Consider the following 25,900-nt stretch of genomic DNA (forward strand, 5'->3'; position numbering starts at 1 on the left):
AAAGGTTTAGAGTTACTGCAAAATCACTGATTAGGTAGCATTGTTTGTAGCTTTTAATGCAAATGTGATTCTTTAAATAATGTATAATAATGAGAATTTTAGACATCTGCAATGGTTGGTCTTTAGCTTTGGCAACGTACTGAAATTTCTTTCATCAGTATAGATTAATTACAGTAATTATGGCTTGTGTTGAGGACGAACACCATTACTCAGGTGAGTTTAGCTTATTTCAGGGCTCAATCACTGTAGTAAAATATTTTACTTTACTGTAGAAATACAGCCACATTCTAACAGTATTGTAATGTTTTTTCCAAAGTATGGGAAATTACTATAAAATCGGATGCTTTTTGCAACCAAAAACAAATACGTTAACAGCAGACTACTGTAAAAAATTGATGTCATAAATGAGAAGACAAAACATTAGAAATCACAATTTAGATAAGCAAATTCATTCGGATTGGGTTGGATGCCCTGAGGCATTTTCATGATGGCTTTTTGTTTGTTTGTTTGTTTGTTTGTTTTTTACATGAAGCTGAATGTTTTTTCTCTGGTTTCTTAAATATATTTAACTGACTACAATTTGTCATGCATTGCTGACTTTAAATAAATGTCTACAATTCATAAAAGAGCAACTTGCCTCATCATTGTTTCTTTTTTGTTGTTGTTGTTGTTGCAGGCGTTTTGTGATATACGCATTTTGAATTGCTAAATAGAACTATTACATCTCAAGTCTGATTTACAAAGAAAAAAGATATCGTTATTTATGGTATATGTCTGCAATTAACAATGGTGATTTTTCATTTTAAAACAAGACAGTGTTTGAAATACAGGCAGCTACAGTTATGAATATGTTGGTCACATTAACAACACAATTTAAATACAGTATATTATTGTAAAATCTAGTTACAGTATCAAATAGCGAACCTCATATTTTACTGTAGGTACTGCAATGAATCACACAGCTATTAACTAGTTGAGAAAATTGCAATAATAATACTGTAAAAAATATATTAAAATATTAGCAGCATTCTACTGTGAGTACAGCTGTAATTTTAACGGTAATTAATTAACTGTTTAAGTAAATTAAGATAATATCACTGTAAAAATACTAGTGATTACAGATGCCAGCATTTTATGTAAATTTTACAGTATATGTTATTATTTATGTTTTTCTATTAATCGGATTTGATTTGGGGAATTTGGTAAACACACTTACATGATTTTCGACCTAAAGGGAGATGAGGAGATTGATACCAGTCTCACATCTGTACAGTAAATAGGAATCTACAGTCAGCAGCTAAGCTTAGTTTAGCGTTTGTTTATCTCTGTCCAAAGGTGCCAAAATCAGTCTAACAGCACATCTAAAACTCACATATTTAACACTTAATATTTGGTTTGTTCAGTCGCTACACAAACGAAACAAAGCTATGTTTCCTGTCCTAATGCTAAGCTACTATAACTGGCTACAGTTTATATTTAGTGAAGAAACATGAGCATGGCATTAATGTGCTCATTTAACTCATTTAACGTATGCAAGACAGTCAGTAATTAGACTGAAAAAAATGCCAAACTCTTCCATAAATTATACAAAGCAATCTTCAGATACCGTCCCTGAATGAAATAATTGCTCTTAAGCAAATTTTATTTACTTCAGCTCATTTGTAAATTTTTATTACATTTTTTATTCATAACAGCAAGAATCAAATATAGCAATGCAGGCCCCATGAAAATATGTGTCGGGAACTTTTCTCTTAACTACATCCATCCATCAAAGTTGGCATAGTGCACCACAAGTTAAATTAACTCTCTTCATGACTTGAATTATTGCATGATGTTTTAGTTAATAAAACCACAGCAAACACATTCCTGTCAGCTTCAGAAGGTACCATTCCCCCACCTCTTCATCATTTCTGATTTCTTCTCATATTTCATTCGGATGAGATTGTGTATTTTATGGCTTTAGACTGTTGCAATCAATGGTTTTCTCTACACACTCTTTCCAGAGGAGGTGGCAAACATTGCAAAATACGCGACACATCCTTTCAGGGGGGGCTGGAACAGTAAAAACAAGCAGAAACAAACTGCAGCAGAAGACAGAATACATCATATTAGCACTACAAGCAGAGAAAACAAACAACAAATGAAAAAAAGTTCAGTTTACATTATATCATAAATGTAAGCATGCGTGCTTGTAGGAGATGAGAGATGACAAAGATGATCAGGTCAAAATTTCAAACTGAGGACTTAATGACCAAAGTACCAAGCAATATTCCAATCTGTGATTATTCTTAAATTCTGCCTGATGTTCAACTACATTCCTGTTTGGTCAGTTTCATCTACTAGAAGCACAGCTTACAGAAACATAAAGAACATACTTATAGCTGTGGTGTTTGTGTTGCATGTATTTTAACTCTCCAAGTGGTGACACTTTAGTGAGTATACTCTCAGGAATTTTTTTTCTTTTAAATAAACCACTATTCTATTTTTGTGTTTTTTAATATATATTTTATTCCATTACATTGATAGAATATTGTATACTGTAAATACATCTTTCTTTGTAAATGTTTTCTTATTCAATATTACTGTGTTGTGATTTTTTTTTTAATGGTATATGTATTTCCTTTAACATGCACTCCTCTCTGAGTAAAGTAAAGAGACAGGACGTGTTGTGATTGGTTGGGCCTGGGAGGGCGTGGCCATGACACACAGACCTGTCAGTACAGGCAGGTTAGGGGACCAGACAAACCCAGTCAGGCCCTTACGCTGGAGGGTATAGTGGACGCCTCCTCCGGAAGGTTACCTGGCAAACTACAAGCTGCTGACAAAAAAGAAGAGCAACACTTGGCCTTTTCTGAAAGGGGTAGGAGAGTGAGAACTCAGTGCCCTTTTGATGCAAGCAATTTTGTTCAGCCTTTCATAAGATTTTTTTGTTATCCTAGCAAAATTCCTTGTCGTTATAGACATTATGTTTTTTTTATTCAAAATAAGATCTCAATATACACGATTCTCTCTTTTTTGACTATGTACAGAAGTGCAAAAAAGTCAACCTTTGTCACCTTTTATCGCCTCGAGATTCCCCACCCCACCCTTGTTGTTTGCAGTTGGTTGAGTAAGACGTGAGCGTGCAGACTCAGCTCCTTACTCACCACGTTCACCTGACCCCACCAGCAACGCCCCGAAAAGTGATCAAATATGCAGCTTGTTTTCCAACATGGCCCAATTTCCAGGGAGAGTAAAAATATTAAAACAATAGTTACTATTTGAAATGGATACAGTAGAAAATAACGTCTTTACTCTAAACATCTAAGAACTAGATTTTTATAATAGTCTTTTTTTTCTTATATGACTAGTTACAAACCTTACAATCATTAAAATATTACTCGGTTAGTGGCGTTGGTTGCCACAGTGACAACTCAGCCTCTCTGTTCTATTATTTCATCACTGTTAGATACTCATATAAAACATCTTTGTTCAAAGAACACAAAAAAGACTAGAGAAATGAACAATATGCATACAGTTCAACAATATGCATAACGTAGAAAATATTGAGTTTACAATCATAATCATACTAAAATTAACATTACATGGAATTTCAGGAAACTGTGCATGAGGAACACACAAACACACACTGTACCTTATATTCATTATAAGAAAGATAAATATAATAAGCAAAACTAAAAATCTGAACTAATATCAAAATATCATCCAAACAAAACAAAACAAAACACTCCTCGTCTAAGGAAGAAGAAGAAAAAACTACAAGAAAGTTAAGAAAACACTGACGAAAAAAGTGACAATTATGTAGTGCTGTGTGTGTGTTAATATGGCGTGGATTAGGCAACTGGATGGTTCAGAATGGCATGTTGCATTGTGCTGACCCGATGGTACATTCTAAGGCTTTGGATGAGTAATACAATCGTTTATATTCTTGCCACTTTCCCTGTATTATCCACCAATTTAAATATGCCTGAAGAACACCCAAACAAACACCCAAAAAACAAAGAGTTCTAGAGATCTACTCTAAAGACCTGATTCTTCTTTGGACCGGTAAAGTTTTCAAATTTAGCCCCACTAGTCTACCCCCATAATACCTAATAACAGTGACACAAAAAGACTTTGGTGGACTATCTGAAAAAACAGGTCTCAGGTTTTAAAAACAAATATTCTTAAATATGTCAAGACTGTATATACTCTACATTGACTCTACTTTGACAACCTGCCTTTAAAATATACTTAACAAATACAAATGAAAAACAAATCAGGTCATACAGGTCACATATCCATCACTAGTTGCACTGTAAGGTTTTGACTTCTGTCTCACAGCAGTTTGGACTCAATCGCTCTGTGGCTTCAAAGCTATTCATCACACATCTCACACAGGCCAAAACCCCACATGTACTACTCATCTGACTTCTAGAGTCAGCAGAGATCTGCGTCAGTACAGATCCAGTCATTTCATGTCTAAACGACTGACATCAACAACAAAGTCAAAGAAAAAAAATATTTAAAAGCTATTTCATTCAGTAGGAGATCTGAGTAAAGCAGACCATCTGGGAGATCTAATTAGCAGTGGTGCTATTGGGAATCACAGGTAATGACGGGTCACGACGTTGGACACTACATGCTGTCCGAGAGAGCAAACAGACGTATTAAAGGGAATTGTTGAATCGAACACTTTGTAACACTGCTTAAATACCATTCATGTGTTTTGAGATGTATGGCACTTTACAGGGACGCCTGCAAGGTTAAAGACGTGTGCTTAAGAGATATAAAGGTAGGCTACAAAGGTTTGAAAGACACCTCACAGACATTCAGTTGCCATTTTGCCTCTGAGTGCACCCATGTAAATTTCCTTATCACTGGCTGAAGAAAATAAAACCATAAACAAAATCGTTGTGCATGCATATGTGATTCAGTCAGATTATTCCTCTCTTTTACCTCAACTGAAATACAAGGTGCACCTTTGTGTAAACAAATAAACACATTTAGGTCGATGACCAACAACCGATGAAGAAACAAACAACATAAATCATGATTCTTGGTCAATGGACATACCAGTTGAGTGGACTCCTCCTCCTCCGACCGCTCCACACGTTTACCTTAATGTTGACATTCAAAGTGTGTCTGGTGAATAAAGGTTAGTTGCCTCTACAGAACGAAAGGCAGTCTTTGATGCAATGATGTTCTTTTTCTGTTGTCGTGTAGTAGTGTGCATGAAGTACACATGAAAACACTTCTAACAAACTGTGCCTCCTATGTTAACATGCAGATTTATTCCAAACCAGTTTAGATTTGGTTTTTCCATTTCGCTCTTGATGTTACGGGCATGAAGGGTGACCGTTAATCGTGAACTCGACACCAGCACGCTTCAGTTCCATCTGAGGAAAAAAGTCAACAAAATAGAGGAAATTAGATGTGATGGAAGTGGACAAGCGCCTAAGAAGCTTACTGTTGCGGAGATTCTTGATTTTCCTTTTGTCAGTTGCAATCTGACACTGATAATGAACAACTTGGTAAACTCCAAACTACAGTCTGTGGCGACAGTCTTCTTACAAAAGTTCACTTCTACAGCATTGGTGTATATATATCTAGTTGAAGTTAGACACTGCAGTTTAAAAAAAAAAAAAAAGGCAACCAAAGGGTTAACTGAATTTGCATCGCCACTGAACACAGGCATCAGACACACTGTAAATCCTGAGATGCAGAATTGTCCAATACAAATGTAATTATTTGGACTACTTGACTGAAATTGTTTATTTTTGATAAAGTGTTAAATGATTATGATGTTACACATCAAAACAGACAGTTTGCATGAATTATTTCTAAAAAAAAAAAAAAACAGTATAGTTTTACATTCTACTTACAAAACTGATGTCATAAGACAGGTGGGAGGATATTTACAGCTGCATTTCCAAACAAGAAGTGCACAGGTGGCTGTAATCATCTTGCTAAGCCGTGCAGTGAACAATGAAGCAAAACCTCATCAGTAGAAAATCAGAAGAGCAAAGCGTTCTGATGGACTATTAATGGTGCATCACTGTGAAAACTTCCACAATGGCCAAGCTGTATTAGGCAAATTGAATACAAATGGATCTCTGGTGGCTTTGTAATAATGTTTCATATAGTATATTTATGTTTACAACACACACATGGGTGTGCAATTTCTAATATTATAATAGTATATCATAATAATTGTAATGTCTTATATTCCAACATCTCTTACAGATTGCATCAGATAAGACTGACACACATAAGTGATGCTATAATTTTGCACCAGCTGTTACTTTCAGCCATATTAACACGCTCTGCAGGAGTTGCAGTCATCCCTTGCTTGAGTCAGAATTGCGCCTGGTGAATGTTTCATTTTTTTTTCCATTAAACTGAAGCCACTGAAGGGTTTCTGATAAAAATTTTAAGCCATAAATATCTGGTTTCCAAGAGTGCAAAGGCTAATTTTAGAATACTATAAGAGCACCTACTACATATTACTTAACTTTGCCTTTAATATTAATAAATATCTCATGTTTATATTTCTATTTGAGATGCTAGTCATTAGAATAACACACCACCACAAAAAAAAGGTTAGAAATGTAAAATTTTTCAAGGTGATGCACTTTATTTTGATACCAGTGTCATTTGACACTTCAGGAAGCATGATATGTTGGTATTTTGAAGTCTTGTAGTTGCTGTGAGATTACCAGGTAACACACAATGAATTCATTTTAACAATTAAAAATATAAAATGTAAAACATATTTTTTTCACCTAACCTGTTTTCCTCTTTATGTTAAGCTAAGCAGCTACGGCTTTTAGTTTCATTCTAGACCTGCAGAGATGAAAATAATCTTCTCATCTGATTCTCAACAAGGAAGCCAACAAGCTCATTTAACAAAACAGTAAACTATTCCTTTAAGTTCTACATTAAATAATAAACAACTCTGTCAGCTAAAAAATATGCAGGTATTGCAACTCTGTGGCATAACAGCGTCGTTACTTTTTGGGGGAAAAGTTGTAGACTGAAGTGTACAAACGCAGTGGGTGAGATGCTGGAACGAGGTGCGGTACATACTGTTCTGATTGAGACTTCTACATCTGGGTCACATACTTGTGACTAGTCAGATGGTCTGCAGATATTACTGGAATCTGATTGAGAGGGGGAAAGAGAAGTAGAAGAGGGGAGATGGGGAGAGAGACGATGAAGAAAGAGAGAAATAAACAGACGGATCAGCTGAAATGAAGAAAAAACAGCACTTCAACCAACACTGATAATAAAGTACAGTGTTTGTGCATGTAATCTCAGTGTCAGATGTTTGGAATAACTAGCAAAGATCAGCGCTGAGCCTGGTGCACGATTCATGCATTTTTCATTATGTGGCACACTGGAATCATAAGAGTTAAAAAAAAAAAAAAGAAAAAAAACACTGAAAGAGACACTGAAAAGTTCAGAGCTGATACCAGAAGTGAAAGAGAGTGAGAGGAGGCAGGAGAGGAGCAAACCTGATTGGCTGTTGCTGTTGCAAAGGGAACACTTGTGGCAGATGTGGTGGCTGCAGACACAGTGGCTGGAGTAGCACCGTGCATCATGGGTACTTGGAGGGAAAGATCACACAGGCAGATGAACCAGAGCAGATTCAAAGCTTTTTTTTTTTTTTAATGCTTTACACTTCATTTTTACATCTGTGTATAGAATGCAAATAAACATGAGAAAGCTCTATTTTCTGGTGATCTTTACTATTCTCGCAGTCCCAATTACTTAAATTTTAGCAAAGCAACAGTGACACACCTTCTGTGGAGGAGGACAAGGGAACATTAAAGAAATTATTTAGAGTGCAAGGTAGCTGATTGGGAATTTGAAGAGCAAAATATAAATTTAGAAATTATATTATATATTATATAATATCTATATTTAGAGGGGGGCATTCATAATAACCAAGCATTGGGTTTTTTGCAAATTAGTCACATTTACTCCTCCAAAAAATACCAAAATATTTCTTAAAAACTTCCATCTATTTTTACCACTTCCCTAACTCCTCATGTTTATATGGCATTCATAACCAGACGGTATAATGAGGTGTTCAAGAGGTTAGAGAGCTTGGGATGGAAGTAAAATGAAGCAGGGGTCGGGATCTTAAACTGCAACAAGCATTAGGTGACAGACAGATCTGTGGCAGAGCAAAAAGGGATTCATCATACCTCCAAAATGTACTGCAGAATATAGTAAAACACAGAACTTCCAATTGAAATTACACAATTAAGTTCAAAATCAAAATTCACAAAATCAGCCACACTGTTGACTGAAAGAGGTTAAATATGCCATTTGGAGTAAAAGTCTAAATTCACAGAATGGAGAATGTGCTCACATTATGTGGTGAGTTGAATGAAGTGACTAAAATGGGCTCAAAGGTAAATCAGTAAGGAAAGCTGGCACCTACCAACACTTGTTGCAGGTGTCATGCACAATATCGAGCCTGCCCATCATGCATTGCAACAGGGAGTGGAGTGAATAGGGGGGAGAAGAAATCAAGAAAACCCATTACAAGTGTTATAAAGTCAGACAATATTGGATATGAACAAACTGTGCTGTGAATATGTTAACCTGCCGTATTCAATACAGTGATTATAAGTGAATATGCAACAGTACTGTTATAGAGGTGACAGCTACTGCAACCACACACACACACAAACACACACACACACACTGCACAGCAAAAATAAAAGCATATGCATGAAAGCTGTGAGTGAGACGATATGTGAAAAATTGAAAAAGTTCCTGGCACAGCCGCTACTTTATTCTTCAACTGCTCCATTAAATGGATGGGCAGATTAAACACTACCAGTGGCCCCATTTTCCTGTCAGCAGCATATAGCAGCTGTTTGCACTATGAATGACCTGCTTTTTGGATCCTCAAAGTGTGTTGTAGTCCAATAGTGTGGGACATATGAGGATCTGAGTATCTGAATCTCTCTCAGAGGGGAATCGATGGCAGGTTATTCTTAGGCTGTCAGATGAGAATATGGGGCAGAGTGTTAAGATGACTATGCAGGGCCCAAAGAAGAACAGTTCAAACACGCGGTGTGTGTGTGTGTGTGTGTGGTTGTGTGTGCATAAAATACATGCACACGACTGTACACAAAGAGCATAATTTCCACTGGATATGAAGGAGAGCCGCCGCCCTCGCTCACATCAGTTTCCATTTGATCCACTAAATCATATCTGTCTAACTGATATCTGTTGCTCATCTGATTCACTGTTACAAAGCGTTTAGCTGCTCTGATTATCTGATGGGTGGGACTTGCTGGTGCTGTAGGACCAATATTAGCACAATGCATATGCAGAAAAAAGCTGTTCCTCCCACTTTTGACACCAAACCTACACTCAGGAATTATAAATGTACGTTATAGGATGAAATCACACATTCAGCCATTCACTGCTGATGCCAAAACACAATCAGGACGTGACAAACACATGATTTTACAGCCAGCACCGGTGAGATAACTGCCACAAATGTAGGTTAAAGAAGGCTCAGGCATTACCTGATGGTATGAAGGCAGCCTGCTGCTGAAACTGCATGTTGGCCAGGGCCTGTTGGTACTGGAATACGCCAGCATTGAACATAGTGGTGGCACCGTTGGCTTTTTCAAGTGCAGGTCTCTTTGGTAAAGGAGGCAGGACGGGAGGGAGCCCCTGATGAGGGGACAACACCAAAATAAAGGGATGGGAGTGAGGGAAATCAAAGGATGATAGCCGTGACATTCAGGACAGAGAGAAGAAAGAATTTCATTAGAAGACAAAGTTGCCCTTCCGAAACAGCTATTCCAAATATTGGTGAGCAAGCAGTGGACTACACTACTTCTGTCAGAGCAAGACAGGACAGTGGCGCTAGCTGACAAATTGTGACATCTATCTCACTAGTGAGGACAGAGACAGTCCTCAGCACATTGTCATGAACCTTATTTTGAATATTACAATAATAACAATAATAATTTTGCAGGCTAAGGCACAGCTGGATCTTTCTGTAAAGGGAACTTAATGATAATATAATATATTGTACTGATTTTTGGACCATCAACAGAAATGATGTAGTTAGGGAAAGCTGCACTGCCAGCTCCATGATAATAATACATTATAAGCCATGTTAAGACTGTCATGACACCTCTTCAACAACTACACATGCAATATGGGAAGTGACAAAATCATGCAAAGACTACCACATCTGATTAGACACTAAAACATTGCACTCTCATGCCTCCTGTGAATTATTCTGAGATTCGCTTAAGGTGATGAACTGACTTTAAAAACTGTAGTGGGTTTTCTGACTTCAGTTCCTTTCTTTTTTTGGTCACTCATGTCTTAAATTAAGACTGAAATGGGCCTTTTAGCAATTATTTAAAGATGCAAATCTGCAATCAGTTCATCACCCCTCGGTGTTTCCTCAGTTTAGTTAAATGAATACATAGCTTCAAAATATATCTATCACACCACAGCTACATGCCAAGCTAAAAGGTGAAAGGTCATAGTACCAGGTCAAAAGTTGCGTCGAGGGGTCGCTTCAGTGATTTGACAGCCGACTGTGTCTTAATTAGCAGGCAGCGAGCACATGATGGCAATGGGCCAATGGGGTTCAAGCGCATTAACATAAACCAGCAAGCGGAGGTGCATCATGGGGCGGCAGTGCAGTGTGGGTTTGGTGAGAAAAAAAACAAACAAAAAACAAACAAACAAATAAAAAACAAATCATTTGGAATGCAATATACAACAATTACAAGACTAGGGCATGCACATTAATGGCTGTAGGGTTACTGAAAAGAATTATGGCCCTTGAGACAATTTATTGTTCGAGGAAAATCCAGTTTCGTGAACTGCCGTCTAACTTCAATTGCAATTCTCTGGTCAAGAAAAGAGGATTTGCCAATTAACCAGATTTGTTTGAAGGAATTTATCACTGCATAGACATATAATTAGGAATATTACATAACATAATGGTCCCTTCTCCAGATAATCTGCTTTCTTGCAGTCTGAGATGAGTGTCCTGGAACGAAATTGATATGACTGCATGTGAACTTCGGTTGTGAACCATTTTAAGATTCTAATTCTCAAACAAAGAGTGCAGCTGCTGTTACCATCAAACAAACAGAACATAACACCAACACCACAAGTTTTTACTACAGTTAAGGTGGTTAGGGCTTATCATCTATGTTTCTCTCATCACACTGTTATCTCATTATACGATAAGCATAAGTCACTATTATCATTGCCTTTATTAGGTAAATAAACTCTGCCAACAAGGTATAGATTGCCTGTTTAAATTTAAAGCTCGGGCTTGCACCAAAGTTATGAAGGTACTTTAGTGTGTTAGTTTATTTTCTTGCTTAGAATTTGCTTGAAGAATGCATTTTCCAATAATCACTTAAAAGTGATGTTTTGACTCAATAAGCCTATACATGCAAGAGCAAACTCCTCCGCAGGGCTGCATAAAAAAAAGCCTCTTTGAAGGTGAATGTGCATTTTCTGTCATTTGCATGTGCATTTTCTTTTAGACAGCAATTAAAAGCATATTACAGTATTTTATTCTTTATTGCATAATCATTTTATGTATGTGTGTCATATCCTTGACTGAGTTTGAAGCTAATTTTAGGTTTGGCTTAAATACAGCAGAAAAAAAACAACAACAATAAAACATTACATCTTCATCTACGTCCTGGAACTGGAATGTGAGTATAACAAAGTTGATGAAGCTCGTTTAGTCTCAGTCTGCAACCACATTGTAAAATTTGCATTTCTTCACCACTAATTGTCATTTTAAATGCCATACAAGCTAATTAGAGGAATTGACCCAGAGACCATGTTTGACATTTTAAAGAGAAGACGAATATAAAGGATAATTATTACAGATACTATCGTTCAGGTGTGGAGGCAGGCCTAATCCTGTTATGCCTAATTTGGCTTTATGGAATAATTTAAATGTAAAAGGTTAACTGGAATCAATTCGACCCTCCTTTCTGGAATACCAGCTGCACAATGTCAGTACTTGGCTGAGCAAAACCTCATCGTGTTCCTTTAGAGAAAATGATCACTGCACTGCGGGACTAACATCGAAATGAACTGTGGTCTAAAAAGTTGTCTTCTCAGCAAAAACCTAACGTACCTAATAACTGTGAACAGCAAAATATACAACTAATAAAGCAGCAAAACAAGGACGAGCAGGAGAGGGGAGCAGAAGGCTCAATCACATACTAGCACGATCACTACAGCCTGCTGCTAATAAAGCACACATTGTGTCTTTTTAGTGCAAGAACAATGGAGACTTGAATTTGTAGGGCAGAAGGTGTTTGCCTAAACAACCCTGTCTCTCCAAATACTATATAAGGTTTATCCACTTAACCTAATTATCAAATAGCTTCATGATTTTACATGAGAAATCAAGTTTGATTAACTACATGCACTGTAATTTACATGATAATGTATTTGTTTTAACTGATGATGCTCTAATCCTTTAGATGATGCTGAGCTTGACTGGTTCTTGGTGGTGTAATCTGCAGATAGATACCTACCATGGCTGCAGCAGCTGCAGCCTGGTTCACTTGGTGTTGGGCGGCTTTGATTTTGGCCTGCAGGTGAGCCGGAGGGTGAAAGTACTTGCATTTCTCCCTTGAGCAGCGGCCCTTAATGTAGTCCATACACACAGTGACTGTGTTGTCGTTGGTGTCAATCATAGTGCTATCTGACGGGTGGGCAAAGCGACAGTCGTTCTCCCCACGTGTACAGTTTCCCCGCTGGTATTCCCGGCATACCTGGGGCACAAAACACACCAGTGAGGGACCATAAATGCGCACAAAAACCAGACCAACGCACATGTTATGAAGTTACTGCTCACTTTAGCTCAGATTTGATGAAGTAATCAATCTGTTCAGTCATTTCAGAACTTGACAATCACTTTGCCAGACAGAGCTAACCAATCTTGGTGACAGCTTCAGCCATTACTGCTGACTGATAAGCAGAACAGATCTTAACCAGAGTTTACAGACTCATCAATCACACACTGTTTATCCATTATTCAAATGAGCCATGTTGTTGTCCTTCCTGAGAGGGACAGAAGAGGGCAGCACCTGCATGAACAGTCAGGAGAAAGTGATTGTGACAGCCTGTGGTCTGAATATGGGGGCTCAATGAGGCTCATGGGAAATATGAGGCTGGTTACTCTCAAGGGAGGCTGGAGCTGACGTAATCAGCAACCCAGACATAATAACACACACAAGGTGGATGCACATATGATTTATGAGGCAGCAATTTTTCCCAGAAGCAAATTCTGACACTTCAAGATACGTGCAATGACTTCAAATATCTTCCTGAGTACCACTGCTGAGTCAGAAATGCGTTTAAAATGCAACCCTCCACCAAATGAAATGTAATTTCACGGCGCGTTGTATTGATCTATCAGTTATTGTGCGTGATAGAACAATCCATTTACCAAGTGTGTTTACCGGTCGCAATGTCTGCATGCATAAAGGATTTGATTTGTGGCGGACCGGCAGCCAGACAAAAGGCCACCAGCACCGTTATCTACAAACTAACCCTGCTCTGTCTCCTGCCATGACAGCTCATCATCCCCAATCACTGATCGGTGTGAGGGATGAGGTAGGATTCTCCCTTTGTCTGTCTTTTGTGTCTCTCTGGCACACACTAATGTTCACCTACATGTGCACAATCACACACATTAATTCCTGCTACCATTACTACTACTGCCACTGGTCTTAGTTAAACAGACTGCCTTGTTGTCAGGCAGATGTAGGAGAGGCGGGTGAGGGAGGGAGGGAAAACGGGAGAGGAGGAAAATGTAAGCGTGGTTGATGAATAAAGAGTAAAGGACGGAGAGATGAGGATCGAGGAGACAGAGTGGGGGGGATCTTCGGGGACGAAGTGAATGTGGCTGCAGTGGAAGAACAATCAGAGAAGAAAGACGACTAAATGGTGGCAATTTGATGTTCTCAGCACCAGGTGTGGACAAGTGCGCCTCTCTTAACAGTGGTTAATTAAGCATTAGAAGAAGCTAAACCAGTGAAAGTGCTCAGTTGGACAAACAAATACTGGGTCTGTTAATCATATTTCTGTCCCCATGGTAACTATCCCCGTGGGCCATTTACATTACCATGGTTGCAGGTAAGCAACATATGATTTTATGAATGCTTGAGATGTTGCAGTATACTGATATTGTGGCTCCACACGGGTAAAGAGACAAGGAGGCTACCAGAAAATATTTTCCCAGCAAAACAGTCTGAAGGATTGTCTTCTAAAACAGGAATTTCTCTCAGCCTCAAGGAAACAGTCTGTAACATATCTACTGACTGGCATGTGTGTCCGTCCACAGAATTCCAGCTATGTTTATTTTGAATGACACACACTAGAAACTAAAATATGGCTGGCCTCGTCGACTAAGATATATTTAGCAAACCTAGTTCCTAACAAATTAGGCTAGGATGTGAATTCAACCAATCAAAAAGCTTCACCAGTGCAGGCAGCCTGAGCGCTACGGGCGATGTTGACCACAAGGCCTGAATGTCTAGAAGGGGAAAGCAGTAAAAATGAGCAGATCATTATTGCAATTGGCTAATAAATATTTCATGTCCTTTGTCTGTTTACGAGACTCGAATGCTATCAATCAAGGCCTGCATGCATGCTCCTCTACTAACAACAACAACTGCTTGCCTCCAATTATCCTCAGCCTCGACAGCGGGGGTTCTCAAACTTATTACTCAAAGGTCTGCATATGATTTTTATTCAAGGTCAGAGGTCCGGAACATTTAGCAGTAACACATTAACAATTAATCAGCTCATTTATCACTTTTAAGCAAAAAAAAATTGAGTTTAAAACAGTCAAAATAGTCAAAACACATCTGAGGCAAGTGGGAGACTGTTTGCCTGCAGTCAGTTGCATCATTGTGATCCCTGAACTCTGTTGCGTTATTACACCATAAACGTCACATGTCTTGTGACTGGGTCAAACCGACACAGCTCAGTTGATCCATATTTATTTCTGAATCAAACATATTCTATCAACAACATTTGCACTACTTGTAGAAATGGTATACTGGAAAAAGCACGACTCATTCTGTGTCTGCGATTTAGAAGCTGATAGCAGATTCTCTGGTGTGACGTTAATGCGTGAACAGAGCAGCAACAAGACACAACACTCCCTCCGGCAGTTAACGTCGCCATGACGACAATGTCAACGGAAATAAGCCACATTAAAACCAAATCATCTGGGGACAGGAGCGCTGTGAATAATCTCCGGTACACTGTATTCAACGTCACCAGCAGTTCGTTGATCAATAGAAAATGGATTTCTAACTAGAAATCGTTACACTTCATAACGTATTGCATCATAACACAAGGTATGGACTGTGTCTGGAGGTGTGGGCCTGAAGAAATCCTGCTCTGCAACGTAGCTTCTTCTAATCCCTCCATGAAATTCAATCACTTGTTTCTATTATATTTGTCTCTGCTTGCCCCAACCCCTCCCCTGATGACCACAACAGGTCTAGAAATTGATTTCCTATCTCCATCTCCATCTCTCTTTCCTGTCATTGACCCATTCTCTTGCTCTGCATGTTGTCCACTCGTTCAGTCGGTGTAGAGACTTACTCAGCCTCACCCCCATTAATTACCCACCTACCCAACATTACATCTTAAATGCAACCTTCCTAACGTTTTTGCACGCCTCCTGCCTGCCTCCAACGATTTCCCCATTTTTCCACTGCGAGCGTATCTCGGGTGGGGCTACATAATGGATGAGATTGACTTACTGTCCAATTAATGATTATTTAAACACAGCTAGAGGAGGGGCACTCATCAGGTTTCACATGACTAATTGCTTCCGTAGAAGAAGTAAAGATTTTTCTGAAAATGACACATTTGTACAGTATAACGTGAGCTTGTGCCAAACAATATAGTCTCCTGCCTATTGATGAGAGCAGCAACAGTAATGTTTGCAGAGAGACACTCTCATTAACGTCACTTTCTCCTTGCTTAAGTCTGGGTAATGACTGTATTATGGTAATGGGATGTAGTTACTGTAACAGAAACTGTGTACCAGATACATAATTAAAGTCTACAAACAGAAACTGTTGAGGCAAGACTTTCCAACCCTTTGCCTTTAATATTCAAATAGGAACAGCCCACATTTCAAAGCCCAATCTGTTTATTAGAGTTTTGGTAATCTGTTTTTTTAATCTGTGACTGATATGAAAGTGACAAAATAATTATGCAAATCCTCTCATCTGTGTGATCAGTGATGTGCGCATACACTTATGTGGTCATATTTTCGCCTTTTATCCTTGCTTCGGTTTGTGTACATGCTTGTGTTTCTCACCTCCAGTCTGTCTGTCCTCATTAGTTTCTGTGCAGCAGCAGCAGCAGCAGCAGGTACGGGGACGCTGGGGTTGCTGGTGACCAGTACAGGGGCGCTGGGCAAGATGTCAGCGGGCATCAGGCCGGGCGACACGGGGCCAAGGTAGGGGTTAAACGCAGCAGCCGCTGCTGCAGCAGCATTGGCATTGGTTGCAAGGCTTGGTGTGACTGAAAACATGGGCTGTGGGCACATGCAAAATAGGAGAGTTAGTCAAAACTGAGCAAAATCAACCCATAACATTTTCTCAGAGTCTATATATAAAAATGTTGAATATTTAATTACATCTAGCAAGCATAATGCCATCTTTTCTTACTCCTACTCAAATTACCCCTTGAAGATACTGTATATTGATGGCGAAATAAAAGATGCATGCAATTGTCAATGGCAAAGCAGAGGATAGGAACTGTGGTTGTGGATGTGGAGAGAAAGAAGAAGGAGGAAAAATAGATGATTAATGTCCCTACATCTGAGGAAAAAGAATGTATCTTCTTTCTTGGCTGCTTGTCATTCACTTGCACTCAGTATGTGGAGTCACCTATAGTTCTCCCGTTGATCAGATGGAGTCACATGCTTCGTGTACCAGAGATCACAAAGACGGCAGCAACAATCATGAGGGACGTCAAGCTGTGTGTGCATGTGAGGGGGTAGAGGAGCTACAACAATGCACTGCCTGTATGCATTGTACTGAAGTTTGACAGAGAAAACATCCGACAGCTCCTGCTGCAGTTCTTTAAGAGAGAGGCTAAGGAGTATGCTAGCTGACATTGTGCACTGCAAGTTTTCTCTGCACGTTTCTGACCTCAGCCCCAGTCTAAGGATTGTCTCTTGAGCCTCTGCCAACAGGATGCAGTGAGTAATAAAATAGTGGTAGCCAGGGCCGGACAGCTACATTCTTCCTAAACCTCCTCACAGCTCGACAATGACTCAGAAAATCAGGAATAATAGTGTGGCCTTTCTAATTCTTCCAAGTGCTGCCCTCTGGAATGTCTGATGAATTATGTCCTATCCTATCACAAAGTGCTCTGGAAAAGTACAGTGCATGTGCTTCTTTCCAGGTGCTCAGATAACAGTTTGAAATATTTGCAGCTCAAAGTTTGGATGGGAGAGGCATGACGTCATTGAAAACACTCACAATCATGAGGTTTTAACAATGCAGTGATGTCATCCTGCAAACAGTTTGTGACCTTGCTTATGGCCTTTTTTGGATTGTCTCCTCATTTAGCACTGGATTATTTCCGATACTGCTGTGACTTTGCAGGCTCTTGTCATAATTCACATTCAAAATTTAAAACTGAGGGCATGAGTTGTCTTAAAAGTGCAATGTTGCATTTCATCATTAGTTCCAAGCTTCCAAGGTTCACATATTTTCACAAGTTTTGAGCAAACTGTCAAGATCTCATCTTTATTGAGTGTAATAGTGCTTAATGTAGATAAAATAGCAATTATGATCAAATGTAAAAGCAGCTCAAGCTGTAGTCACAAGTTCACAAACTGACTTAAAAATGTTATGTAACATCTCTAAAGTGTGTAAGCTTGGTAATTAGCCACCATACCAAGTCATACCAGACCAAGATAGGCTGTATCCAGAGATATTTAACTATTAGAAAGAAACCTCAATACAGGTTTTAGGATTTTAATATTTGTACATCAGTTACCATGAGTCCACTCTAAGTTTTGTTTTGTTACCACTTTGCAACACCAGCCCTACCTCCAGCTTTAAAGGTCCCACATGGTGAAAATCCATTTTTATTGTGTTTTGCATGTTTTATAGACCTCAAAGTGGGAAATAAAAGCTGTGAAAGTATGGTGACGCTTACTGCTGCCAGTTCTCAGCCCCGCTTTCAACTAAATAGCCTCCCAGCTTTACAAGCCTCTCAGAACTTTGTCTAGTTTCCACATAAAAACTCAGAAATTAGCAGTTGTCCAGCTAAACATTTGCATAATTGTGCCCACTTATTGCCCGCTGCTCCCAAGGTGAATATTCAGAATGAGCACCTGCCTCACTGTCCACCAGGTTCATTTACTCTCTAGGGCTGCTTTTACTAACTCTAAAATGTCTCAGCCATGAGCAAATCACACTAAATGTTCTGCTGTTGGCTGCAAGAGTGAACACAAGAGTGTTCATGCACTGTCAGCATCTGAGGACCTGAAGACCGAGTGGATTACTTTAATTTTTTAAGACAATGTTCCCACATCAATAAGAAACATTATCACATTGCTCAGTTAATGTGGCTAACATTACCATTAGCTATGACTGTATTCCTGCAGGTCATAGGTATGTGGGAATTTTAATTCAGAGAAACCAGTAAACAAGGACTGACTTTGGGTTACTGTGTTTTCATGTTGACTTCTATGTTTCAGTGCAACCTAAACTCAGCTGTTTGCTTCTCTCCTGCCCTCTGTGCTCACATGTATACTGCATTGTAATACAGATGAATTCCCTAAAAAGCTGTTCCCATTGACATATTTTTCCGTTTCTGTCGTCAGATACCACACAGCGAGTATGAAACAGACCTTAAATGCAGCCCATTAAGAAAACACGTCAACCAGCAGTCACTTCAGAGCCATTTCCAAGCTGCTGCTCTGCACTGCTAAACTACTGATTTTATAACTGAACATTGTCTGACAAACTGGGCTATGTTTACATGTTCAATGATCACTTAGAGAGAAAGTTAGAAGCAACAGAAGGTCTTGTTCTCACACATTCATTTATCCGAGAGTTTTCTTTGGCAAAGTCGGCAGCTCAACTGTATTTAAAAGTACAGACACTGAAACAGTCCATTTAGAACAGGGCTAAAACCAGCAGTTATACAATCACGGTGAAATAAACCATCTTCCAGTGTTTTGGCCTGAAATATTGAAAGAGACATTCTGGGGAGATGTGAGACTTTAATTAATTTGCTAAAAAAGAGGCACAATATGGGACCTTAAACTGCTTCTAATCACAGAACACCACCGCAATGCCCTTCCCTTGTGGTTTTTGTATTGCTCTTATTTCTCTTATTTATAAAGCGTGTCTGCACCAAACAAGTACACCAAATTTGATTCACTGAAGTTTTTATGTAAATGAGTGAATGTGAGAGTGGCTGTGCAAATCAATTGGTGAGTAATGCAGTGCTGCAGATATAATTGGAATGTGGACTGTCTGCTGACATTGATTCTCTAATAAAAAAGTATCATGAGCACCATCACTCACAGCCAGGCGTAATGGACCCTAATTACTTCACCCTCTGCACAGTTCCATGCGTGAAATGGAAGCACTTTTCCAACACATATGGAGGGAGGAGGGACAGCTGATGACAAAAAAAGAAAGTGGGAGAGCAGCAGATAAAATGCGGTAGAGACCCTGAATATGGTGGCAGGAAACTAAGCCACAGACTCAAGGGAGGGATGGAAGAAGAAAGTGGGATTCCTGGAAAGGCTAGCACCCGTTCTTACCCTTTGTTCCTCTTACAAGCTCTGTTTTCCTGACTCGTCTTTGTAGTGAAGGCCTAAAGCCATCTCCCCTCACTGCTGTCGTCCTATCTCCTTCACTTTGGCTACCTGTCTTTACCCTGTCCATTTATCTCCTCCTGTCGCGTTTGGTCCTCCCTTTCTTCATCTGCTGTGTCCTTCTCTGTCAGCCTGTTTTTCCTCCTCCCCCCTCCTTACTTTCTCTCTCACCATGACATAAACAGAAAGAGAAGGCTTTGCAGTCCCAGGGAGATCTATTGCTCCTTTAAACCCTTTCACGGTTTCGTCTGTTCCTCTCAATGGGCCTCTCAACTCAGGCCCTCTTTCTCAGATAAGGGTGATAAGCCATCGGCGAAGTGTGCATGTGAGTGTGTGTGTGTTCGTCCAAGTGTGCAGCATCTTAAACTCTTTTGAATAGTGTGAGACAAATTCACTCCACTGCTCTCACTTAAACATAAAGGGACAGAGAAGACAGAGGAATTACTTCAAGCCTGACTGGCAGGTTTCATTGACTCTGTAAGGTCTCATGGACGGGCCACGGAAGGATTCATTTGAACTGGCTGACTGGGGCTCCGGCCATCACATTGAAGATCTGTGGAGCATGCAGCTTAGTCACAGTGCAATTTCTCAAGTAATTTTCTGCATGTGTGTGTGTGTGTGTGTGTGTGTGTGTGTGTGTGTGTGTGTGTGTGTCTATGCATGGATCCATGGGCAGGTTAACAACTGCATAATATTTTATTGATTACTGTAAATGGCAACTCCCTTTACTGTCTTATACCTGGGTTCTGTTGTTCAAATAATACTGATATGTGATGAACTTAAATGACCATTTGACCAAAAAAGCAACTTTTTCTTGCGCACATATTTGCTTTTTAGTTTTCTAGTTTGCACAATGTTAAGCAAAAAAAACAATAACTAAACAGTGGATCGTAATTCAAGACTGTTGGTAAAGTACTGCTTTTAAGGTAAAGAATAAACTTTTACACTCAGATTAACTCATTCTGTCAATTCTCATTAAGATAGCCTGGTTCTTCAAATAAATTACAGGACTGATTTGTTAAGCTTGGCTACAGTTAGTTTGAAATAAAGGAAAGAGGCATAAGGGACATTTTTTGTCAATACAAAGCTGAATCTTCTTATCTATACCATATGCAGTGGAATACAAACCTGCAAAATACTCCCATGACGTCAGTTACAGACATTTTTCACCAGAAATGTAACTGTATTATAAATCTCCAGCATTTATGGGGTCAGTGTTACTTAACTTGAAATGAAAAAAAAAAAACAAAAAAAACATTGAAGTATATAATCTTTTCCGTACATAATGGTGTAAAGCAAAGTAGTGTTACTCTACTATCTAGTCTTGCATATAATATATAGGTACTTTACACTGTAAAATAAGAATAAATTAGACAAGTAGCCTTAGTAATGATCTGGTTGACAATGAATGAGCTTTCAGCTTTAAAAATATGGTTTATTACAGCTTTATTTTTATTGCCTTAGCTTTTGAAGTCTAACAATGCAGTGACATTTCAAACATAATGGGAAAGTGGTTGGACAATTATATTTTCAAAACAGATAAGTATGTTTTCCTGTAAGTTCAAAATCCAGGCATGTGTCCAAACTAACAAATCCACTTGTTTGTCCTCATATAAAACAAAAAGGTCCAGTACACTTGCACAAATCTGCACCTGCACAAATCTGAACACTCTAACATGAAGATTTGAGCGTGTGGAAAATGATCTTTTTTGGAGTGAATTTGTTTTGTCCTGCTGTTATACATCCCTGTTTGCACACATTTCTACTCACCACTGGTTGTAGCTGTGTGCCGGGCATCATGGCGTTGGCGAGCTGCATCTGCTGGGCCAGCATGGCCATGTTTTTCTGCTGGATGAGGTTGTTCCTTCCATTGATCTCCAGCTGTGTCTTTAGGTGAGGAGGAGGATGCAGGTACTTACAGTTCTCCCTGGAACAGCGACCCTGATTGGGTGAGAAAGGAAGCGAAAGGAGGAGGGCGACAGCAAGAGGAAAGGATGAGGAGGACAGAGACATGGAAAGAGGTGGATTAGAATAGTGTTTCCTTTAACCGCAGCCTAATGTAAAGAAGTAATGAGCCTTGACCCAAGTCGCTGCCCTTCCATTTAGCAGGCGCTGACCCAACATCCCTGACATCTGTGCCTGCCACTCGGTTTGTCGTGAAGAAGGACGATCAGTTCTGCTTTTTTTCCCTTTTGTGGCCTGAGCTGTGCACTTGCTACTTTACCTATTTTCTCAAGGTCCCATGGAGAGACAAATTAGCTCCAAGAGCAAAGAAAAAGAGGATTAGCTATCTATCTGCTTATACAGATTGCATTTCACAGTGCAAAAGGTAGACAAAGACAATGTTGCATGTCAGCATGATGATATGAGGCACTTTTCATAATGCACTAATCTGTCAATTTTGTTTTTTTGCTAGTCTGTTAATCATCTGTGGCACAAAATACCAGAAAGTTTTGGGAAAAGTCAAAAATTTTATGATCACAATTTCTGAAAGCCCAATGTGACATCTTTAAATTGCTTGTTTTGTCCTGACATCAGTTTACAACCTAGAAATATTAATTTTGCAATCACAAAAAAAAACAAACAAAAACTGCAAATCCTCACCTTTAAGTATCAGGGTTCCAAAGAATGTTTCACACTTTTCCCGGAAAACTGATTTAAAAGATTAATATTGTTGCGACCCTGTCTAGGGGAGTAGGAGCACAGCATAAAAGTACAAAGGGTATTTTAACCAAAAGAACACTGATTTATCAATAAAGGAATAATTTATTAACTACCACAAGGAGAAAGGCAATACTATCTGGAAGCAAAATCACTTCAGGGACCAGCAAGGCCAAAATAATGAACAAAAAAGATCCATCACCTCAGAAATTATCAAAATATATGCTAATTCTTTTATCCTGTTCATTTGACAAATCAGCGCAGTGAACTGATTTATTCATTTTCCTTCTTTTCTCCACACAAATTATAATACAAGGAAAAGTGACTCAAGTTCAAAAAGGTCAAGAATCTTTGTATAGTTAGTGAGTAAAAAATAAGGACATGAAATTAAAAAGAAACAGAAAAAGGAAAGACGAGGGAAAAAAATGCTCAGTTTTTACCAACTATTTGAAGTGCTGCTTCATTACGGCTGCAACCCCGAAGATCAATAGTTGTGGGAATCTCAATGAGATCCGCAGTTTCCTCCATTCTGTTGCCTTAGATGGCGCCTAACTTGATGCTGGATGTTTTACAAAAGCCCCATGAATCACCATTGATCTCATCCCAACTGAGACGAATGAGTTATGTGTCAATATTTGACACCGTTTAAGAGGAGAACAGGCTGGAGAACTGATGCAGGGTCGATATATGATTGGAGACTTCTGTGACGGTAAACATACACACAACACGGCGATGTGAGCATTATGCTAGTGTCTATATACAGCACAGTGTGTGTCTGCGCTGCTGTGGGTGATTATATTCATCCAGCAGCCCGAGGGGAGAAGGAGAGAATGTAATTTACACTCTCATAACGCCTGCTCCACTGAACGCTCCCCCGGATAGGTGTAATATCTTAGATATCTCCTCCTCTTTTTTCTTTACTCCCCCTTTTTCCCTCATTCCCTTCCCTTCGCCTCAATCCCCTATACATCCTGAGCCTTGCGCTGATATTTGCTCTCCCCATCATGAATACAGAGCAGTACAGGTGCAGAGGTGCTGCTGTGATCTGTGTATGTTCATGCATGTGTGCAGAATGTGCAACACGGAAACTCTCCTGCCTTTGTTGGCTTCCCTCTTTCTTCTCTTCTTCCCTCAACCCACCTCATCAAAATGCATCCTCTATCCATCTCTTCCCATTACTGCTTCATATGAATCTATTTCCAGGGGGACTTGGAGACCAGCCCTACGACAACTCCACACTACCACCTGCCAGGGGGAATTAAAGGTTGGCTGTCATGCTACTGCTTATCTCAGTGAGATTACCTGCTGCTCACTGTGGCCCACTATGACATCTGCTTTGACAACCTAACACATGCATTCGCCCATTCTGCCTTTATTCCTAACACCTCTCTTTTTTCGTCTCCATGTCTCGCCCTGTCTCTCCCTTTTATTTTCCTCGTGCACCCTATTCTGCCTAGCTACAGCAGGAACGGTACTTTGCATTGGAGAGCAGCAGAATGTCAAGAGATGCTCCAGTATTTTCACTGGCTGAGAGCTGAGAGGAACAGAATTCTCAGCCTGCCGATTGGCCCAGAGGCACACATTAATGCTGCTCCAAGTCTGGCTCATCCCTGCGTGGCTGTGACTATTGATCAGCGCTAATTGGTTAATGTCTTTTGATTTTCAGGGTACATTCCCTCTGGGTGACTTGACTCAAGTATGGCAACTCCAGGCATGTGTGTGCGCCTGTAATCAGCTGTGACAATTCAGCACTTACAGTTACGTAAAATCTCTCAAACACTCTTTTTGAGGACGTCCTCTTAGCATTGGCTTGATCTGGTCCAAGTTCAGTAGGTTTTAAACATTTTAACATTTTAACAAGCTATCTTGAGGGAAAAAAAGTCAAAAAGTTAGAATTTAGAGAGAAAAAATTTGAAAATGTCAAAGAAAAATGCTGTGACATTTTGAGAGTAAAATCTAATATGTATGAGAAAAAAAGATCAAGTTTTCAGAGTAGAAAAACGTTTTTAGTAAACAGCTAAAGGCAGTCTGTGGCCTTTTTCTTAAAATGAATACATGTTGTTATTTTCATGTTTTTGATCTTTACTATTTACTATTTACTGATTGAAGTTATGCAATGTCACTATTAAAATTAAAAGTGGTCAAAGATCTGATCTCTTAACCCTTTGTATACAACTTGTTTTATTTCCATCATTTAAAATACCTTTTACTTTTTGTATGGCATGAAAATGAACATTTTGGAATAATTTTTGTTTAAATCAGCAACTACAACTACTATGCTTAAAAGAAATAACAAAGGTTTGAAGGAAAGACTATACAACACTATGATGGTGGTGTCTGCAGATGCATTTGATGTTATGGTTTGATCGTCACCCAAAGCTCACAATCCTATACAACTAAACTGAAATCTCAACTGCATTTAGAAAAAACAAACAAACAAAAGAACAAAAAAACTCCAAAAAACATATTTTTGCCCAGTACAGTCATATTATGGCTTACTGGAAATGCTTCCACATCCCAGATATTCAGGGTTTGTGTCCAAAGTTGGGACCATTATTTTTCATTTCCATTTTCAATTGCTGTTTGTTGGGTTTAAGCATCCAAAACCACTTGGCTAGCATTAGGAAAATATCATGGTTTGGGTAAAAATACATCTTTTCACATTATGTTTGACACTTCTCCTCCTTTTTCTGGGGTACAGTGGTGAACAGTCCCATCTAATATGTGATTGGTTGGCTGAAAAGGGTTAGAAAGCAATGCTACAAATTCAAGAGTATAAAGAAGAAAATACTTTCCCCTTAAAACATGGGTGAGAATTCAGTTTAGTTGTACAGAAATGTATTTTTTGGGAGACAGAAATCCGTCTCCTGAAGGGATGAGTTGCAGAAATGCTGAAAATACGCATAATTGGATTACTGGAAAACCGTCAGATCATCAGGTTCTACATTATGTTTTTGAAAGAGGAATTATCTTCCTGGGAGACTGACACCACTGTGAACACATACTGTTTATGGATTAGCATCAGGGCAGAATCTGAATTATGATTTGCATTTTATCAGTTGCATTCAGCGAGACGTGTTGCTACTTCCTGTTTTCATCAATAGCCCCATTATGTGGTGCTGTGTCGCTACTGTCTAAACAATGCAGTCATGTGTGAGCCCGAGGTCCCTGCCTATCACTGCCAGTGATGCTAATGTCCTGGGTGCTCCACTGTCTTTTTCCCAGCTATTTTCTCCACTGTCTAAACAGTGTCAGTACAGGTTAATGGTGAGCCTTCCTGATCCAAAGCAGTACTCCCTCTGGCTCGAGTGTGTGACTGCCAGACTCTACTCAAGCTGACGC

At 39.2% G+C, this 25,900-nt stretch overlaps 1 protein-coding gene across 12 annotated transcripts in view; it reads right to left on the bottom strand.

Annotated features, from left to right (window-relative positions):
• Positions 1-1,616: 1,616 nt before the first annotated feature.
• Positions 1,617-25,900, bottom strand: part of LOC111575847 (muscleblind-like protein 1) — a 67,930-nt gene continuing 43,646 nt past the window's right edge. For 2 of the 12 annotated variants that reach the window (XM_055012209.1, XM_055012210.1), the window contains 9 exons: positions 21,668-21,838; positions 16,367-16,585; positions 12,552-12,791; positions 10,521-10,574; positions 9,534-9,684; positions 8,432-8,467; positions 7,497-7,588; positions 7,069-7,142; positions 1,617-5,378 (listed from right to left, as the gene is read on the bottom strand). In XM_055012209.1, the coding sequence (XP_054868184.1) occupies positions 7,086-7,142; positions 7,497-7,588; positions 8,432-8,467; positions 9,534-9,684; positions 10,521-10,574; positions 12,552-12,791; positions 16,367-16,585; positions 21,668-21,838 (1,020 nt within the window). In that variant the 3' untranslated portion in view covers positions 1,617-5,378; positions 7,069-7,085. The remainder of the gene's footprint in view (positions 5,379-7,068; positions 7,143-7,496; positions 7,589-8,431; positions 8,468-9,533; positions 9,685-10,520; positions 10,575-12,551; positions 12,792-16,366; positions 16,586-21,667; positions 21,839-25,900) is intronic. The other 10 variants (XM_055012211.1, XM_055012213.1, XM_023281218.3 and 7 more) reach the window with 10 other exon arrangements.

This window comes from Amphiprion ocellaris, chromosome 7 (assembly GCF_022539595.1).
Source record: "Amphiprion ocellaris isolate individual 3 ecotype Okinawa chromosome 7, ASM2253959v1, whole genome shotgun sequence".
NCBI lineage: Eukaryota > Metazoa > Chordata > Actinopteri > Pomacentridae > Amphiprion > Amphiprion ocellaris.